The 19,635-nt window shown below is 38.4% G+C and overlaps 5 protein-coding genes and 1 pseudogene across 5 annotated transcripts; 3 read left to right on the top strand and 3 right to left on the bottom strand.

Annotated features, from left to right (window-relative positions):
- Positions 1–134: 134 nt before the first annotated feature.
- LOC128855370 (pre-mRNA-splicing factor RBM22) lies at positions 135–1,682 on the top strand. Its single transcript, XM_054090225.1, has one exon. The coding sequence runs from the start codon at positions 266–268 to the stop codon at positions 1,526–1,528; it is 1,263 nt and encodes a 420-aa protein (XP_053946200.1). The 5' UTR covers positions 135–265; the 3' UTR covers positions 1,529–1,682.
- LOC128855371 (NF-kappa-B-repressing factor) lies at positions 1,579–3,334 on the bottom strand. The gene is made up of 5 exons (XM_054090226.1): positions 2,919–3,334; positions 2,583–2,790; positions 2,398–2,524; positions 1,973–2,331; positions 1,579–1,901 (listed from the first exon to the last, which is right to left on the bottom strand). The coding sequence occupies exons 1-5, from the start codon at positions 3,253–3,255 to the stop codon at positions 1,685–1,687; spliced, it is 1,248 nt and encodes a 415-aa protein (XP_053946201.1). The 5' UTR covers positions 3,256–3,334; the 3' UTR covers positions 1,579–1,684.
- On the top strand, positions 3,325–4,799 carry LOC128854995 (uncharacterized; annotated as a pseudogene).
- LOC128855372 (28S ribosomal protein S22, mitochondrial) lies at positions 4,704–6,193 on the bottom strand. Its single transcript, XM_054090227.1, has one exon. The coding sequence runs from the start codon at positions 6,079–6,081 to the stop codon at positions 4,900–4,902; it is 1,182 nt and encodes a 393-aa protein (XP_053946202.1). The 5' UTR covers positions 6,082–6,193; the 3' UTR covers positions 4,704–4,899.
- A 3,086-nt stretch (positions 6,194–9,279) lies between these two features.
- Positions 9,280–12,220, top strand: LOC128855368 (uncharacterized). Its single transcript, XM_054090223.1, has 5 exons — positions 9,280–9,888; positions 9,944–10,214; positions 10,462–10,584; positions 10,669–10,830; positions 10,890–12,220. The coding sequence occupies exons 1-5, from the start codon at positions 9,626–9,628 to the stop codon at positions 11,871–11,873; spliced, it is 1,803 nt and encodes a 600-aa protein (XP_053946198.1). The 5' UTR covers positions 9,280–9,625; the 3' UTR covers positions 11,874–12,220.
- A 13-nt stretch (positions 12,221–12,233) lies between these two features.
- On the bottom strand, positions 12,234–16,169 carry LOC128855369 (nucleosome assembly protein 1-like 1). The gene is made up of 6 exons (XM_054090224.1): positions 15,966–16,169; positions 13,178–13,344; positions 12,989–13,112; positions 12,636–12,867; positions 12,491–12,570; positions 12,234–12,428 (listed from the first exon to the last, which is right to left on the bottom strand). Exons 1-6 carry the CDS (start codon positions 16,044–16,046, stop codon positions 12,234–12,236), a joined length of 879 nt encoding a protein of 292 aa, XP_053946199.1. The 5' UTR covers positions 16,047–16,169.
- Between the last annotated feature and the right edge of the window lie 3,466 nt (positions 16,170–19,635).

Here is a 19,635-nt window from a genome sequence, read left to right as displayed (position 1 = left end):
ATCTGTCAAAATAACGAAAACTAAAGTAACTGTTTTGGGAAGACGCCACCTCCAGTACTCAATTCGCCTTGCCGTATTATGAGAAATATTTTTCAGTATGGCATCCCCTAAATATTATTTGACAATTCTGTTGTCATATTTTATAAATTTTAAGATTTGGGTTTTGCATCGTGTTGATAAATTTTATTTGTTGAAGAATTTTCAGTGCTCAAGTGACTTCACATTATTTGCTTGTGGATTGTACTGAATAAAATATCTATCTACGATGTCTATGTCAAAGACAACAAACACTTATAATAGGCAAAATTGGGAAGATGCTGAGTTTCCAATATTGTGCCAAACTTGTCTTGGAGATAATCCGTACGTGCGGATGATTAAAGAACGATTTGGTAAAGAATGTAAGATATGTACGCGCCCGTTTACCATATTCCGATGGTGCCCTGGAGCAAGAATGCGTTTTAAAAAAACTGAAATTTGTCAAACCTGCGCTCGTTTGAAAAACGTGTGTCAGACATGTCTACTAGACTTGGAATACGGTCTGCCAATACAGGTGCGCGACGCTGCGCTCAAAGTGGCCGATACAATCCCTCAGAGTGACGTGAATAAGGAGTACTATATCCAGAACATCGACCGCGAGTTGAGAGATGGTGATGGTACTGAGGCAGCAGGTACAGTTGGACGTTCATTAGCCGCCAACGAGATGTTAGCAAAACTAGCACGAACTGCGCCGTATTATAAACGTAATCGTCCACATATTTGTTCATTCTGGGTGAAGGGCGAGTGCAAACGTGGCGAAGAATGTCCATATCGTCACGACAAGCCAAATGAACCGGATGACCCACTTTGTGAACAGAACATAAAAGATCGCTACTATGGGCGAAACGACCCAGTGGCTGAAAAAATTATGAAACGAGCTGCTACGTTACCGACGTTGGAGCCACCTGAAGATCGCAATATTACCACTTTATATGTTGGTAATTTGCCCGAAGAAATAACAGAACCAGAATTGCGCGATCATTTTTATCAATACGGCGAGATCAGGTCTATTGCATTGGTTCCACGCCAGCAATGTGCATTTGTGCAGTATACTAAACGTGGAGCTTCAGAATTAGCAGCTGAACGTACTTTTAATAAATTGGTGTTGCACGGGCGTAAAGCAACGATCAAGTGGGCACATTCTCAAGCCAAACAGAGTGGCTTGGCAAAGACAGATAGGCGTTTTGAAGTTCCCGCCGTACCCCCGACGCCTGTTGCTAATCCAAACGACTTTTTCAATCTTCAACAAGAGCAGGTGACCGTGCTGCCTCCTGGTATGAAACTACATCAAATACCACCCAGTCTCATACCTGCGTCGTCGTATCAAATGTACTCGCAGGCGTATGCTGCACCATACTCAAATATTCCAATGCCATCTACCTCTGCAACGGCTTTGGAAGGTATTCCACCACCACCAGCTGGCCAAATGGTGCCTGGCCAAGTGCACTACCCTAGTCAGGATCCAAGCCGATTGGGTGCGGTGAAAAAGTGACATCAAAGACTTTAAAACATCTTTTATGTATGCATCTTCGCTTAGAAAAGTACTTTGAATAAAATTTTTATTTCATTTACATACAAATATTTGTAGCAGTGTTTTTTCAGGACAACATATTTAATAAATACTATAAATGTCTGCAAATATTTTACATTACATGTCTAATTCCAGTTTTTCAGCGTGTTCAGGGTAGAAACGAGCTTTGGATTCCGGAACTTGCACGAAATATTTGTCAATATAGCTGGGATTTTTTTTTAGTAAAATTTCGTTGAGAATTTGATCGTTAGTAATTGTCTTCTTTGATATAACCAAACGGCGCTCTTCATCCTTTCCATGACTCGTTGACTTTAAATTGAATTTTCCTGCGATCCTAAAATTACAAGTATTTAGATACATACATAATTATATTTCATGTAAATTCGTATTTAGAGCAATTCTTACTCGTGCAGCATTGCGCGTTCCTCTTTAGTGAATGTTGGTTCGAATTGTAGCTCGCGTATATCATCCGATTCTACATAATTTTTCAATATCTGCCTAAAGTAATTCCGATCCAATTTACATGATTCATTTCCAAGGCCGGCGCGATTGTTTTTTAGCAGGTATCCTACCGGCTCCTCTCTGCCTTGCGTTTTTGACCCTAGCCCACCGCCTGTCCATCCCATTAATTTCATCATTTTATAACCTTTATTCGAAGCATCCAACTTTTTATCTTCGGCATTATCAGCTTGCTGCTTAGCCACTCCGCAAACAACTTGATTATTACTTTTATTAATTTTAATGGTATCGCGCAATGCATTTGGCTGATAAATGTAGTTGAGTTTTGAAATCAATATATTGTAAATTTATGATAATACAGCATTTTTTACCTTTATGGAATAACATTTCTTCTGCAAAATATCTAGAGCATTACTGAAAGCCTTTAACTTTGTCGCTTTCAAATTTTCATCGGAAGCCTTGGTTACGAGTGTGTCATTCACGAATACAGAAATTTCTCTATGAAAAAAAAAAAGAGTTAAATGCATTAGCCTTAGTTAAGTGTAATTATACATACTTTGACGCATTTAGTCCGCTATTTTCCCTTTCTTCATATTCCATATTACACCTTTGCGCAGACGTGCGTAAACAATTGCGTCCGCCATTTAGGAATACAACAAATTTACCGAATGTTAGGCCTCCAAAGAGATCGTTACTAGTTCTGTTATGATTATAATTAGTTGAACTGTTATTTTGCTGTTGTTGCCCTGAGCGCCCACTCCTAGCTGATATTTTTGCGTGTCGATTAAATGAAAAGGAAAATTTTTTAATTGGAATATGCTCCAGATTAAATGTACTCACATCTACTCTTAAACCTAAATCGAATATTTTACATCTTCTTGCTATCGTCTACCTTTGACGCGTGCCTCGGCCGCTTCTGAAGCCCCGACAAAAGTACGCTTAAGACGTGATTCCCGACTTTTTCTGTAATCTTTCACAACTTCTTTCGACAATTCAGCAACCAGTCGCATAGTTTCGGATGGATATCTGCAACCCATGAATTCCATATTCGTAAATACCGCAGCGAGGCAAACAAGCCGGTCCTCGGGAAATTTATCCTTATGTAGCTCCATAAAGCGTCGCCTCATTTGCCAATGTTCTTCACTTTCGTGATCAGCACGGTAGTAATCAACGTCCCAGTCAGTGGGGAATTCTGCATTATTTTTCACTTTTTTCGACGTACTAGCCATAAAAAATCACTTATAAAATATCCACTAAACAGTATTCCCCGAAGAAACAAAAAGTTATCTATGACAAAAATGTGTCGAGTGGAGAGCAGATGTAAGCGAATTCATGGCGTGGCGTATTTACTAAGGCGAATAGAAAACAGAAGGTGGCGTCTTCCGGAAAGCACTACTTTATTTTTCGTGATTTTGACGACCGTTGACAAAATGCATTATAAAAATACAAAACAAGAGGAAAATAATTTACATATGTATTTGTAAAATTGCACGAGAATACACCAAAAAAAAGGAAGGGGAATTATTTTTTTGAGAAGAGGAAGAGTAGGCGAAAGTAATGGAAACAACCAATCATACAAGAAATTTCACACACACTCCCTTGCCACGGCGGCTTCCACATATAAACGCAAAAAAATTCTTTTGGAGGCATTATATTAATTTATGCTTCCACAATTTGGTAAGGGACCTGACGTTAGACTTGTCAAAATCGCAATAAATAAAGTAACTGTTTTAGGAAGATACCACCTATAGTACTCAATTCGCCTTGTGTTTGTTATACACTATCGAAAGGACCCGGATATATATCCGGCTAAGGATTGTCACTCTAGCAGCATTCCCCAAACATTTATGGGGAATGTTTATGCTGTTACAACAACATGTAACCACAAGAAATTATACACTCACGCACATGAAATATGTAGATATTATGATAGAACCTGAGCTGGCTTTGTTTCAATTCAAACTGATAGCCGCAACCCTCTAAGGGATTATGGGGAGCAGACAGCGAATATGTTTAATCAAGAAGATATATGTAGGTAGCCAATGCAATTTCGAAATTGACGCAGACTATGATGGTGCGCAAACAGATTGTAATCCATTAGAAGAATGTAGTGGTAACGAGAATCAAGCATTTTCAGAGTTTTTGTATAAGACCACTACATCATATCGCAATTATAAAAACAAAAGCCTGGTGTGCGGTTAAATCTGCGCCAATTCACAGCACACACTTTCTCATGTGACGATACATAGGGGACCGCCTATCACTGTGATATATGTGGCTAACAATTTGAGCATGCAAGTATTTTATAACTGCATAAATCTAACATTAAACAACAAGAGAAATATATGTAGAAATCGAACTCTATATCAACATTGTTTGCGTTACTCATGTGAACTAATGGTAAAATCAAAACTGGTAGTATATAACCTTTAACTAACTTTAGTTTTCTACTGATGTTTGTCCGATTTCTTACGGAGTTTTCGTATAAGAGGTGACACCCGACAACATTTCGCACACCAAAAGAGTTGCTCTCCCAAATTCTCGCCATTGCCTTTGCTCTATAAATCAAATCCAAGAAAAGAAGGTAGAATTTACAAGAGATATATCTTAAAACAGCCATTAAACCAAAAGTTAGATGCATTTAAAAGACCTCTCCGATGTTATTTCATACAATCGCTTCGTTGTCAAATTTGTCTGACGAGATGTTTGAGTCCACCTTTATTTTGCCCGACATCGAAGAAAATGTATACAAATTTTCGCAGACAGACTATAAAATAAAAATATATAAAGTATTTTCTTAAATACAATACAACAGGTTTATTTTTAAACTCCGAATTTTACTAAATAATTTCATAAGAGTAAATATATAGCACTTAAGAAACCCCGTGGGCTTTGTTTAGGCCCTCAAACAGTTGCCTTTTTTCCGCATTTATTTCTTTTATCGTTTGTGTTGCCAACTCCAGTTGAACTTTTTTTAGTGCGTGCTTGCTGATATAATCTTCTATAAACTGCAGACATAAACTATCTGCTTCGAAATCTGCTTGTGTTTTCCCGATAGTCGACTCGATATCCTCTTTAACATTTTTAGAAGCACGCTTCAACTCATTTTGGAGTTCCTTCAAAGCCAAGTCTTCTTCTGGTCTAATTTGGTCTAATTGCTCTAAAAGATCCTTATAGTTCGATTTGATGTCGTGTAATTTATACAAAAGTGAAATGAGCTCTGCCGCATTTTGGAGATAGTCTCTCCTCACCATGTCGTAAAGCAAGTCATCAATACAACGATGCCAGGCATAAAAGAATGCCATTGGTCCAAAATATCTCGTAGAGCGTAACACATCAAATTGTTTGGTTTCATTGATATGTTGATAAACCAAACTGCTAATGTGATGGAATTCCGGTTCATAGGGCTCGAATTGCACCACCATACGGTTCAATATAAACAAATATTTTTGTTCTTCTAAACAACGTTGTAAATGCTCACCTTCAAACATTCGAGGAACCCGTATACTGCGTCCATTAAGTGGGAAGTATAATTGGCGCATACGCTTTGTTACCTCCATAGGAGCGTACTCGAGGGTTCCATCAGTTTGTCGCACGACTACCTTGCGTTCTGACTGACGTAACCCATAAGTTATATCTGTTATAACATATTTAGAATCTGAGAAACCACTTATGGCTATATCATTTGATATTATTTGCCTTTCATCTTTTTTTATTTGCACTACTGGCGGCATCTCTAAACGTTTCTTTGCCCGTTCAATGGTTTTACGGAATTCCTCTTCCAGCATTTCGACAGTCATAAGTTTGTAATCTACGGAATTGTCCGGTACCGTACTCTTTTCGAAAATTTTATCCAGCTGAAGTTGTGTCATCGATTGGAGTAGCTTCTGTGTTTCAGGGTCAGTAAATTGTACTTGTGGATCACGTTCGTAGAGAAGGGTCGTAGAGGAAGTGTCGGTACTGCCAATTGATGAGGTTGCACGTTGAAATAAACGAAAACTTCGTCGCAGATTGCCGTTATTCGATAATTGACGTAAGAACATTATTGTAGACATTTTATTTCAGAAATCTAATCAAATTCAAATTTTAACCAAAACGTAACCAATCCACCAGATTTACTGCTCCATATCAGCACAGCTGTTACACACAAGGTATTTGACTGCATGAGGCTGCCAAATGGTTAAAATTTAAATATAACATAACATGGACGTCACACGATCAAGAACTTATAATCAGCATATATACGATGCGTCCAGCTACGACCACACATAATCTTTATTTAACCCAAAAATGAGCTACGATATAAGTTCTATACCGATTTAAACTGTGCTAAAATTTCTATGCGAAATTTAATTGGAGGAAATATTGAAAGTCAAAAGTCAATTTTACGCAATTTATAAAGTACAATATCTCGTAAACTGCCCATTTGTACAACTAGTAGTATTTTAATCTTCCGAAAAAACGTGTTAACATTAAAATATTGTAGAAAAATACGAAAATTCCAGAACTCCCTGGCAACAAAAACATTAATTCGTCTTGACACCAAATGACTAGACAGAAGAAAGCGGGACAGAAGTCGCCGAAGATACGAGTTGCCAAATATAGAACTTACTATAGTTATTAATCACATGCATATAGGCAAAGGTGAAAACGCATTGAGTATTCAGTCGCATGTTAAGTATGTGAACTTTAAACTTAAGGTCAAGCTATTATGTGTTGAAATTAAATAAGGCAAGTTGTACTGCCATTAGCATGGAAAACTTTACAATATATATCATATATATACATTTATAATAAAGTCCTATTATTCTGCAGGGAGCAAAGGACTACAACAAGTTTCCTCCATTTATTTCTATCAGCATATTTATTACGCCCTATCTCCAAACGATCTACTCCGCACACTCCTGTCTTGAGGGAATATGAATAGAATATATTTCGAACCCAACAAGGGTGTGTTTTAATCAGTTGCTGTGCGGATTATCTCAAAGTTTCTAAGGCTACTGGTGTGTCCGTAGCTTATGTAATGTATAAGGGAATTGCTTTCAACATATTGGATTACACGAATTTGATTGAATGGATTATTATACACGGTCTTCAGCAAACTTTGAGCCATTACTCTTTTTTGTTTACATTCTGGATTTGTTTACATTCACGACAATGTACATATGTATATGTATGCCCACTTTCAAAGTGAAATTGCAGTGAGTAGCTTCATTTACGATTGTTAATAATGTGGCGGTTCAATCAGCAAAATTTATATTTTCCTACCTATTAAATCATCTGGCAGCACTACGAAAAACCGATCTGTCAGTTGTTGTACAATTCTCTCAAGAGAAATAGGTCCTCTTTATCCTGTGGCTACCAAATAAAGCTTCATCACGCCTTCAAGGTCATTTCAGAAGTATTGTAATGTTGTGAACCGTAGATGGCTAGATGTGAAACTCTTTTTCTCATGAGAGCGCTGAAAAAAGTGCATTTTTGATAACATTTTCCAATATTGCCACACCGGTAGAAACATGAATTGGGTATTTTTGAACCAAAGATCTGGAATTTTTAGTTTCCACGCCACCATTGAGGTTAGTATTTAGTGTGCGGTTGCCCAATAGCCTTATATCACTCGTAAACACCTACATATACTAAAAATAAGCACAATCCGTATGAAATATGTACATAAATAAGCAAAAAATTTAAAAATTTATATGTAAATGAAATTATTTAAAACTGAAATACAAAAGCAATTTAATAATAATAAAGTAATGTACGCGAAAACATAAGTTATAATTAAAAACATGACTTATTGCGATTTTTTAATATAACACAGAAATTGGGTAACAAAAAAAAAATTCTCAAACAACGAACAGAATATGTTAAAGCAGATTACCTTTAATTTTTGTAAAATATCTCAAATACAAATTCAGTTCCCTTACCTACGCTTTTCAACCATAGAATATTTACGTATATACAAATTTACATAAACCAACACACAGTTTTCAATAAAATTACATTATGTACATAAGACTAATTAAAAGTAGAAGTCGAAAAGGATATAACGAGCTTTGGATTCTACAAACTCACTTAAATTTAAATTATTACATTTCAATTGAATTAATTTTAAGGCAAATAATTATAAACATTTCGACATGTCATTTCTCCATTAAGCAAAAACGAACTGTTTTCGTCTGTTATTTTTGGCGCGTTTCTTCTGGCAGTCTGCCATTTCGCCTATCAGCTGTTCAAAATCCCATAATGTGTGAGTGCTGCCAAGTTTTGAAACGTCCTCATGGGCGCGCTCTCTCTCAAAATGAATAAGTTTCACATCTAGTTATCTATGTTGTGAATGTTACCATAGATAACTAGATGTGAAACTCTTTTTCTCGTGAGAGCGCTGAAAAATGTGTATTTTTTATAACATTTTCCAATATTGCCACACCGGTAGAAACATGAATTGGGTATTTTTGAACCAAAGGTCTGGAATTTTTAGTTTCCACACCACCATTGAGGTTAGTATTTAGTGTGCGATTGCCCAATAGCCTTATATCACTCGTAAACACCTACATATACTGAAAATAAGCACAATCCGTATGAAATAGGAACATAAATAAGCAAAAAATTTAAAAATTTATATGTAAATGAAATTATTGTATTTAAAACTGAAATACAAAAGTAATTTAATAATACTAAAGTAATGAACGCGAAAAACATAAGTTATAATTAAAAACATGACTTATTGCGATTTTTTAATATAACACAGAAATTGGGTAACAAAAAAAAAAATTCTCAAACAACGAACAGAATAAGTTAAAGCAGATTACCTTTAATTTTTGTAAAATATCTCAAACACAAATTCAGTTCCCTTACCTACGCTTTTCAACCATAGAATATTTACGTATATACAAATTTACATAAACCAACACACTGTTTTCAATAAAATTACATTATGTACATAAGACTAATTAAAAGTAGAAGTCGAAAAGGATATAACGAGCTTTGGATTCTACAAACTCACTTAAATTCAAATTATTACATTTCAATTGAATTAATTTTAAGACAAATAATTATAAACATTTTAACACGTCATTTCTCCATTAAGCAAAAACGAACTGTTTTCGTCTGTTATTTTTGGCGCGTTTCTTCTGGCAGTCTGCCATTTCGCCTATCAGCTGTTCAAAATCCCATAATGTGTGAGTGCTGCCAAGTTTTGAAACGTCCTCATGGGCGCGCTCTCTCTCAAAATGAATAAGTTTCACATCTAGTTATCTATGAATGTTACACCAAACACTTTCATCTCGCGTTTTGACTCCATTTCATTCATATAATACGTCTGTTCAATTAAACAATAGTGTAAAGAAAAAAATCACCTTTTTAACTTTCAAGCACCTTGACAACCAATTTCTCATTAAAAAAATCCCTTGTGTAAGTTGAATTGTGTAAACAGCCTTTTACTGCTGGTATAATTTAGCGTATATGCGAATGCTATATCGATTGTGAACAAATTATTTGATCGACATATGCATAACAACACATCTCTAAGTGTTTTTAAGCGGTGAACTATATTTTTTTTTGAGTGCTGCATAAAAAGTGTGAAAGAAAGTTTTAAATATGGACGAAAAGTCACCTCAATCGATGGCTAACTCCAGTGAATCAAGAACTCAACGAAAGCGACGCCACTCTGAGTTTGATGAACAGCTGAATACCAGCTGCGTGCCAGCTCCGAAAAATGGAGTTGTGGCGGACTACATTCCTTCAACAAAGGTCCGAGGCATCGACTCTAGCAACAAATTCTCCCTCACAGAGTTTCCCGATGAACTGCTTTATGAAATTTTCAAGAATCTCGACTCTTGGTCCTATTTCCTCCTTATGAAGTAAGTAATTTCGTTTAAGAAGATCGACAACTATTATATTGCATTCTCTTAACAGCTGTTGCAGTCGTTTTTGTTCATTATTGATGGATCGCCGATTTTGGCAGCATATCGATCTCAGTGAGCAGATACTGCCCCTTGGCATACTTGAAGATGTTATGGAGCGCACACATAAAGGCACAACTTGCCTGAAGTTGCGTGGTCCCCCGCGGGAATATTTAAGTACTGAAATAAAGAAGTTCAACAAAACTTTGGCTGATAGCTTTGCCTTGCGGTGTACACAATTGAGTATTTTAGAACTACGTGGCGTTACTGTAGATCTAGGAAATGTAAGTACATAACTTCCGACTAACAGAGTAACGTGACGAGTAAATATTGTTGTTGTTGTTGTTGTTGTTGCTGTTGTAGCAGTAGTACTACTGTTGTAGTTACAGTTGTACTACTGCTACACCAACAACAACGACGAGTAAATATATATTACAAAAATCTTAAGTTTCCTTTTTTCTTTCTTTCATTCATTCAAATTCTGTATTTGGTTTGGTGTACGGTGCATTACGAATAATATTTGTTTTTCAGGTACGCATTGTGCATTTTCCTAAAACCTTAAAACGGCTTGTTCTAACAGAATGCAACATCTGTAAACTACCACAAGAACAGACTATATTTTGTGGAATACACACACACTTAGTACATTTAGAGGTAATTAAATTACATATTTCCATATAATTATTTGCTTATTATTTTATATGTCTATAATATATATTTATTACTTAAATGTTAAAGGAACTTGGAATTGAGTTTAGCAATTGGTTTGAGCCTTATTATATAATGATGATATCAAAGATACCTTCACTTCGTTGGCTTAGCTTAAAAGGTTCTCCGCGTTTGGGGGACTTTATTCCGTATGGCAGTATGGCGGCGCGCTTTGGATTTAAAAAATTAGAAGTATAAAAATAATATAAAAATTTGTAACAACTTTTGTAAATCTATTTATACATTTCTAGTACTTGGACTTGCGGTTTACACCTGTATCAGATTCTGACGTGCAATGTTTCAATGTTGTGCCAACTTTGAAGGAGCTTCTTCTTGACTGCCCCTTAAACTTGCGTGGGAACGAGACAAAAACTAACCCAGAAACCAACGCAGAGCGTAAGGACACCGAGGCCTATGATAGTCAGCCCTCTACGTCGAAAGCATCATCCTCCCTGGCAGAATTAAACACCTTTTTTAATTCTAATAGTGAGGAAGACTCGCCCAATACTTCTGCACAAGAAGCACAACAATCAACAGATGATGAACAGCCATCTTGTTCGAGCCCACAACTTTCGTCGTGCTCGTCTTCTTCTTCGTGCTCTGCGTGCTCGCCGCCAGCATCACCTCCACTCCCTAGTTGCAATCTACCTTCGATTGGTAGTAATTTACCTTCACATAGCCGATTTTTACCACGACCAGACCAAGTTATTTTGCTAGAGTTTTTAAGCCGTCGGCCACATATACGGCATGTTCGGCCGCCAGTTATAGATAATCATTTCGATCAAATGATGCAACACCCACTATTCTGGAACATAATAAATCCTCTGGGACGTGGAAGTGAATCGAATTGTTCCAGTTCCTTGGCAGGATCAGTACCACATTTCAATCATCACTCGTGCTTTCGACCTTGCCCTATTTCGGATCGTGCCATTTGTTGTTTTGGAAGACCACAAGATCCGGTTGAACACGGTATAATTTGGATACGCATTGGCAATCGCCCGGCCGAGAATAGCTTTGTAAGACTTAGTGTCCGAAATTATAAAAAAGTTACCGATATTTCGCTGGAGCATCTTGTTCAATGTTCACCTGACCTGATCTATTTGGACTTGAGTGGCACCAGCGTGACACGTGAAGGTGTGCAACGGTTTAAGGCCAGGAAACCGGATTGCCAAATCATAACCGATCACCTTGCTGAGGACGTTGATTGTCCCGGTCAAGAGTTGACGTCGGACTAATAACTAAGTACGTTTTTATAGTTGGTGCTGTATTATTTTGCCACCTAACCTACTTATGTAGATATTTTTACTTGTAAATCAAACCATTTGTATAGATCGTATACAGTTGCTACAGCTCACGAACATGCGTTGCACACTATGATCAATGTAGTATTAATTATCTATGTATGTGTAACTGATCTCCATTGACGCAAATAAGTAATTTTGGTTACTAAGCTCATGCGATTTTTGTTAACAAATTTTATTCAGACAAATTGCAAGTTTACATGCATATGTATGCACATACATATAGAAAGTATAAAAAATGAGTTAGTTTTTACAGTGTTTAAAATTATATTTGAATAAATATAGAAAATAAGCTCAAACATCGTTCAACTCATTGGTGGAGGAATCGTCATCCTCGTCATCATCATCGCTATTTTCATCGTCTGTGTCCTCGGGTTCTGAGTCGGTACTTTGACAATCGGCTATCTCACCGGTGAAAAACATCACAGCCTTTGGTATTACGCGTTCCTTCAGGTAGAAACCGAGCTCAAAATCATTTTGTAAAATTGCCTGGTGATGCGACGAAGTTGATATGAATAAATACTAACAACTAACATTAAAATAAAACTTACATTTATGTCACAATAATTTGGATCTTCAGTATCATCTGGCAGTGTTGGCGGATTAAAGAAGTCAAAAAACGAGGAATAAGCTGAAAATAAATATCGGCAATGGTTTAGAAATTGATTTGCGGCTTTTATGCAGTTCTAAGTATACCCTTTTTATCCTTTTCGCTATTGCTTTGCTTCCAATCAATTTTACAGCCCTCGCATTTGTAAATTTCAGCACCATCATATGAAAGCGGATCGTCAACGTCGGGCAAACAATTCAAAAAGTACGTTTTAGTCAGAATTCGGTTAGAAAAAAACTCATTCGGTTCGAAATGAAATTCGATAACAAACTTTACTATTGGCTCGTTGCACAGTTTTGCGCGTATATCGGTGAGATACTGCGATATGTGAACGAGAAAATCAAACCTCATATAGATTACAAGATAGTAGAAATCAACAAGCAAAAAAACAAAAAACGTAATAATAATGAAACATTGGTGATGAAAATATGCGCCATACCATTAGTATTTCTTCATCTTTTTTGCTTATGAATTCTGTGTATGAGGCCTTAAGTACCCGCAACCAAAAATTTGACATATTACTTTCACTGGACGATACGCCATGTGTCTTTCTTCGAAAATCGCTGAAATAAATATGAAATAAGATTTTCGAATTTCTGGTTTTGTGCATTTTTCAAGTGGAATTTACTCGAGTATCTTGTAACGCTTTTCGAAAATTTCATTATGCTTGGCCTCAAATGACTTTTCCATATTATAAATTTCTTTTTGCAACTCCACGTCGAGCTTGATTGTTTCCAAGTAGAGTTTTTTCAGTTCACTTATTGCCTTATTCTCATCCTCGGTCAGCTTTTTAACCTAATGGCGGAAACAGTTAGTTCAAATAAAGGGGAAGGAGATAACAGTATGTAGGGGAAGTAAGAAGGGGAATATATACAAGGCGAAAGCAGTAATAGAAAAACAAAATTGACATGTTTTTTTTTTGCAATTTGGTGGTTTGAATTCCAAAATTTCAATCAAAAACTAAACAAACGAAACAACAATAAAAACAAACATCGGTTAATCAGGGTTGGGCATTTTTGCATTGCCACTAAATTGCACTACCAGTGCCTGTTGTTGTTGTAGTAGCATTGACATTCCTCATACATATGTATATGGGGAATGCTGCTGAAGTGACAGTCCTTGGCCGGATATAAATCCGGGTCGTTCCGGTTACGTAGACCGACTGTCGTGGGTGCCTATTCAGTGTTGGTTCAAACGCAAAATCCATTATCACTGAACATTTTTTATCCTTGTTCACTCCTCTCGGGAGCAAAGGGCCTCGACAAGACTCTTCCGACTCGTTCTCCAAGTGTTTTTTGGTCAACCGCGACCTCTGCTCTCTTGCGGGTTCCAGTCCAGTGCCATTTTCGGATGCTATCTGGTGGTTTTCTCAATGTGTGATCTATTCATCGCCACTGGGTTCCTTATTCGTTAACTAAAAATTTAGTGATGTGAAAAAAATTGCATTCTCACTAAACATTGAGATTCAAAAATCAAACCGCAGTAAAAAAAACAGTATACAAACAGATAAGCCAGATAAGAGACCAAATCTCAAAACAGAGGGAAATAAAGTGAGGAGTTCCGCAGGGTGGTGTCCTTTCACCCTTGCTTTTTAACTTTTACATCTCGAAACTCCCCCAGCCACCAGAGGGAGACTCCCTGGTTGTTGTTGCTGTAGCAGCATAAACATTCCCCATACATATATATGGGGAATGCTGCTGAAGTGACAGTCCTTGGCCGGATATAAAACCGGGTCGTTCCGGTAACGTAGAACCGACTGTCGTGGGAACGGTCCCTGGCCTCATACGCCGACGACTGCACGATAATGACGTCGGGCAATGACATAGATTGCCTGTGTACCAAGGTAAACGGCTGCCTCGCCTGCCTATCTCGCTTCTTCACTGCTAGGAATCCACAACTTTCCCCCACTAAATCCACGGCGATCCTCTTCACCACCTGAAAAAAGGAGGTCAAACTGCAACTTACAGTAAAAGTCGATGGCACACCAATTCCGACTCTTAACAACCCCAGAATCGTGAGAGTTATCTTCGACAGTTTGTTCTCCTTCTCAGCGCATACAACGCTATAGCCCCTAAAGTCCAGAATCGCATCAAGGCCCTCAAATCGCTTGCCGGCAGCACTTGAGACAAAGACAAGGAAATATTGCTATCGACATTTAAGGCAATAGGCCGGCCGGTTCTAAACTATGCTGCGCCTGCCTGGTCGCCTGGAACCAGTGATTCGCAGTGGACGAAGCTACATACCTGCCAAAACACTGCCATAAGGACCGCGGCAGGATGTATATGCTTCCTGTGAAGGAGCATAATAATCTGCTCAGCAAGCAGTTCCTGCTAGGGTGTTACCGAAGGTCTCACCCATGCAGACCTACCTGAAACCGGCTGCCAAATCTACGTACCTACCTAAAACTAACGTTATTACGGCAGCCTACCAACTTCTGGTTAGGGCGGAGCAGCCACCAGTCGCCGTAAAACGCATCTAACGGTAGGCATAGGAAACAAAATTCTTCGACAGGGCGTGACCAAAGTGTGGAATTTTATTAGATGTGTGGGCTTAAATGGGCCTGGTAGGAGGTGATTGCTGTCCGTCCAGCCAAAGTTTTCAAAAGACCATACGGTTATACAAACAAATATTAAAAGATATACATTGCGAGACCCTAGTCACCTTCCTAAACTCCCGAACCCTGGATGCCGTTATCGGATTCAAAGCACCACCTATTGCAGATGAAGAGTTTCAGATGGCTCGCGAGACCCGCGTAACTTTTGCCCAATTACATTCTGGATATAACAGTAGATTAAATTCGTGTTTATATAGAATCGACGCTGACATACTCAATATATGTTCCGCATGTGAAGACACACCGCACGACACTAACAATGATTCACATCTCCTATTAAGAGTACTCACCTAACACCCTCTCCCTCTGGATCCAACCTATCTAAACAGCACGTTTTCTGGGTCTACCGTTAGTTGAGTTAGACGAAGATGACCGGTGACTCCACCGCACTGACAGGGCTTAGAAAGCTGATATAACAACAAAACATAAAAATTCGCCATAAATGTTTGGGCCTGCTGCTGGATTGACAGTCCTTGGATATAAATCCCAAACGTGCCGGTTACGTAAAACCAAATGTCGTGGGAACAAATAACCTTTGCATCTGTTACATCCCCAAAAAATTGTTTATGTGCTGTTTTATGTTGTTACAACAAGAACAACAGCAATCAGTAAATCAACTACGTCTCTTTTTATCTACCGAAAATACAAATGGAAAATGGTCTAAAAAGGCAGTTCCCTTAACGAAGGATATATATTACTATTACTATTTGCATTCGTTGTGCTTAACTGTTTCTCCAAATCTGCGTGTTTAATACATACGTCCGCGTATACAATACTTAATTAGCTGTTGGCCGCTACTCACCACCGTTTTCTTGGCGCTTGAAACTGAATTCTGTTTAGCAACCGGATTTTTTGGCCCATTGCGCATCTTAATCGACTCCATATTCCTTTGTTATTATTATGGTTGCCCCCGAACTGAAGTTTTGGCAATTATTGAAATGTTTTTGAAAAAAGCCAAAATTATTTTTTTGAAAACCTTGACTTTAAACGGCATGACAAAGGTATTCTCAACGATTGGTGTCGTCCGCGTGTGCCTTTATGAGAACAAGTAAGCTGTCAGGCGGCAGCAGTACTGGGATTCTCCAGGTACGAAGCTCAAGGATTGTGTGCTCCCAAAGCCGTTTCAAGTAACGTTGCCTGGAATGCAAGCTTCGCTGGTGAGTTATAATAATTCCGGCAGCATTATTTTTCATGAGATGGCATCATGTTCTGACACAAAATGTTCGTCACCAACTAATGAATTAGGCGTACAATTCGATCATCAGCGGCGGAGGCGGTGCAGACACAATCCTAGCTAAGGAATCTCATAAAAGTCCAACGATTAGCTAGTGTAGGTAAACAGGTGCGCTCCGATCGACTACTCAGGCGTCCTACAAATCTGCTTTCGGAATTAAAACAGCCGACATGCTAAACAAAACAAAAAAACGCACGGTCATGCATCAGTGCTACTATCTGTGGAACACTTGTAAGACGCATCGACAGACTGTCTGCTTCCCAAGATAGATCTGAAAAGAGAGTATAAAATACAAATACCCGACAGGAAGGATTGGCAGTCCAGAGTCATATCAGATGATGGTGATCACCATATTTATACTGACGGCTCAAAGATGGACAATGGCATGGATCGGGAGTGTACTCGGAACAATTGTCCTTAAACTGCTCCTTTAGATATCCAGATTGGTGTAGCGTCTTCTAATCTGAGATCTATAGACTGATAGGCTTACCTCCAGCAAGATTTTCCATTTCTGTAGATAGTCAAGCAACGATCAAGGCGCTGGCGTCAACGCGCATTAATTTAAGATGTGTTAAAGAATGCAGGAGGTTGCTCAACAGGAGGTTATCCAACAACACAAAACCACACTTTGTTGGGTTTCCGGCCGCTCTGGTGTGGAAGGAAATGAAAGAGCGGATGAGTGTACAAGAAAAGGCTCTGAGCTTGACTTTCAACAAGTGGTAGAAGACACAAGCATTCCTCTAAACGAACTATACTCTGCGAAAAACTCGAGGGTAGTTCCGGGAACCGATAGAAGGTTGTATCTGACAATTAACGGCAGGGTCTCCAAGCCGCTCTGGCCGAAACTGAATCTTAAAAGGACAAAATGTCTGCTTGAATTCAACAGATAAACCAGCAGCGTCCTCACAGGTGTTACAACGGGCCACTGCACTATTGCCACCCTAGCCAGTGCAATGGATGAACCTCCTCCTGCAGGAGCTGTGGAGATAAAGAAGCAATTGAGTCGGTGCAACACCTCCTCTATGAATGTCCGTGCCTTCAAATAAGCCGTGCCAAATATCTTGGCGATTATTTCTTTGAAGACCTGGAAAAATTGCGAAATGTCTCACTGGAGGGATTAGTTACCTTCTTAATAAGATATAAGTGGTTTAAGAACTTACATAGTTTGGGGATGCATTTTAAATGCAGGTATCAGAATGGGCCTTATGGCCACCGAGTGTCTTGTCTTAGACCTGCAGCCTGGTTAACCTAACAAAACCTACTGCTTTTCAATTCTGAGTTAATTTTGAATTTTTAAAAGTTTAATGGTTTGCCGTTCTACGAAAAAATGGCTGTGGGAACCCAGAATAAGACATTGGCTTTGCACTGCGGTATTTAAGCCTCTTCTCTACTATGTTATTGTAGTATGGTGGAATACCCTGGAGAAGGGAGTGAACATTAAAATAGTTGACAAGGTTCAAAGATCCGCATCTGTTCTCATAACTGGAGAAATGTCAACTCCACCATCGAAAGCATTATATGCGACATTACACCTTCTCTGGGTAGATCTGTAGGCAAGATATATCGCGCGCAGTGTCCAATAAGGTTGACTACGACCCCGGTAAACTCTTAGCTGGCATTTTGGAGCATCCTAGAGTGGTGGAGTATGCAGTTCTGCCTACAAATGCCATTAAAACGAATCTTTTACCCACAAGGGAATAGTTTGAGCGCTGTAAGACAAGGCGAGTCCATCCATGTATACACAGATGGTTTAAAGCTCGAGGGCAGGTTAAGCATAGGTGTATATGCCGAAAACGGCGTAATGAAACCACATGCAGAATTGCCCGACAATTGTGGCTGACTCTCAATGCTAAATACACGGAATTTCTCCTAATTATAATATCTCAAAATCTCATAATAAATACAATCTTAGCGCACTGATTTACAGCAGGGTACTGCTTAATAGGCAAACACGATCAGAGGATGGGCGTGCAGGAATGAGGAAGAGACGATCTCGTTTATTCTGTGCCATTGTCCTGCTCTATTGAGACGCAGATTTACCATTTTAGGTAGACAATTTTCTAATGAATTTGAAGATCCCGGTAGTGTGGAAGTCAGAAATATTCTAATATTTTTGAAAAGTAACCAATGGTTTTAGGAGATATACGGGCAAGTTCCCTACACGGCATCATAGTGGGCTGTGAGCCTGAGTAGTAGACAACCGCTTCAAACTAAACGAACTCAACCCTCTAGTGCACAAGGTCGTTTCGCTATATTTCTTCATAGCATTTGATGATGCAGTACATTTCCATCGTTATTATTGGAGGCGGTGGTTCCACTTTGCTTGGGAAGTCACTTGCTTCGTCATGAGATATTTCCAGACAAAGCAGTGATAGCAGAGAAACGCCGAAATCTCCTAAAAATTTTGGCTTCAAAAAACAAAAACAAAAAAAATGGATTAACAATTATGCAAATACGAAAATGGAAAGGAAAACATATGGCTCTCATACAACTTTTGCTGTTGGATATACAAAGGTAGTGTTCGTAAGCATTGTACATTTGTACCCGAGAGTCAATAGCGAGCAACTCCGCTGGCTGCCAGTTACAAGCCTACCTGGCAGCTTAGGATATTTTGCAATAGCAGTATTCCGATGCTTAACGATCGGGATCCGGATACAAATTTTACACGCAAATGTAACAACAACGATGTTATCTTGATAGAGACTCTGTTTCTCTCAGAATAATAACGTCGCATTGGTTATGCTTGAAAATAAAACAAACGGATTACTCGCCTCTAATTCTTATACTTCCACCTTCGGTCGCTACAAGTCAAAACCTTTTTCTCAGCAATAACCGGTAAACATCGATTTCTGTATGTACATATGTATGTTGAAGGAATATACTGACATCAATTTCAGAAGTCTACCTCGCTATATGCAACAGGTACACCTAAAATGTGAAAATTTTCGTATTAAGCACCGATTTTACTTTGTCTGTCTTAAGCTGCAAGCGGCACCACTACCTTGCCATAACTGTAACCATAGCAATCAGCTATTCTGATCAAACATATGGCCATCAGTGTAAACGATTATAGATGGCGCACCATAACGCCATAACCGTAGCCGTATGTATCTATTGAATTTTCCCTGTAATCGCAAGCAGCTGTTAAATACTTTAAATTTCTTTTGATATTTCCGATGAAAATTTGAATATTAGAATTGAATGACGAAAAATTAATTGACATAGTGAAAAATTATCC

The sequence above is a fragment of the Anastrepha ludens genome, chromosome 2 (assembly GCF_028408465.1).
Source record: "Anastrepha ludens isolate Willacy chromosome 2, idAnaLude1.1, whole genome shotgun sequence".
Taxonomy (NCBI): Eukaryota; Metazoa; Arthropoda; class Insecta; order Diptera; family Tephritidae; genus Anastrepha; species Anastrepha ludens.
This window is presented reverse-complemented; position numbering and strand designations above follow the sequence as displayed.

Coding starts and splice junctions, on each gene's coding strand:
- LOC128855370 (XM_054090225.1), top strand. CDS start 266: ATGTCTATGTCAAAGACAACAAACACTTATAATAGGCAAAATTGGGAA.
- LOC128855371 (XM_054090226.1), bottom strand. CDS start 3,255: ATGGCTAGTACGTCGAAAAAAGTGAAAAATAATGCAGAATTCCCCACT. Junction 2,332..2,397: donor AGAAATGTTATTCCATAAAG/GTAAAAAATGCT, acceptor TACATTTATCAG/CCAAATGCATTGCGCGATAC. Junction 1,902..1,972: donor GAACGCGCAATGCTGCACGA/GTAAGAATTGCT, acceptor TTGTAATTTTAG/GATCGCAGGAAAATTCAATT.
- LOC128855372 (XM_054090227.1), bottom strand. CDS start 6,081: ATGTCTACAATAATGTTCTTACGTCAATTATCGAATAACGGCAATCTG.
- LOC128855368 (XM_054090223.1), top strand. CDS start 9,626: ATGGACGAAAAGTCACCTCAATCGATGGCTAACTCCAGTGAATCAAGA. Junction 10,215..10,461: donor TTACTGTAGATCTAGGAAAT/GTAAGTACATAA, acceptor TTTGTTTTTCAG/GTACGCATTGTGCATTTTCC. Junction 10,585..10,668: donor CACACTTAGTACATTTAGAG/GTAATTAAATTA, acceptor TAAATGTTAAAG/GAACTTGGAATTGAGTTTAG.
- LOC128855369 (XM_054090224.1), bottom strand. CDS start 16,046: ATGGAGTCGATTAAGATGCGCAATGGGCCAAAAAATCCGGTTGCTAAA. Junction 12,571..12,635: donor TAGCGAAAAGGATAAAAAGG/GTATACTTAGAA, acceptor ATTTATTTTCAG/CTTATTCCTCGTTTTTTGAC. Junction 12,429..12,490: donor CAAATTATTGTGACATAAAT/GTAAGTTTTATT, acceptor TCGCATCACCAG/GCAATTTTACAAAATGATTT.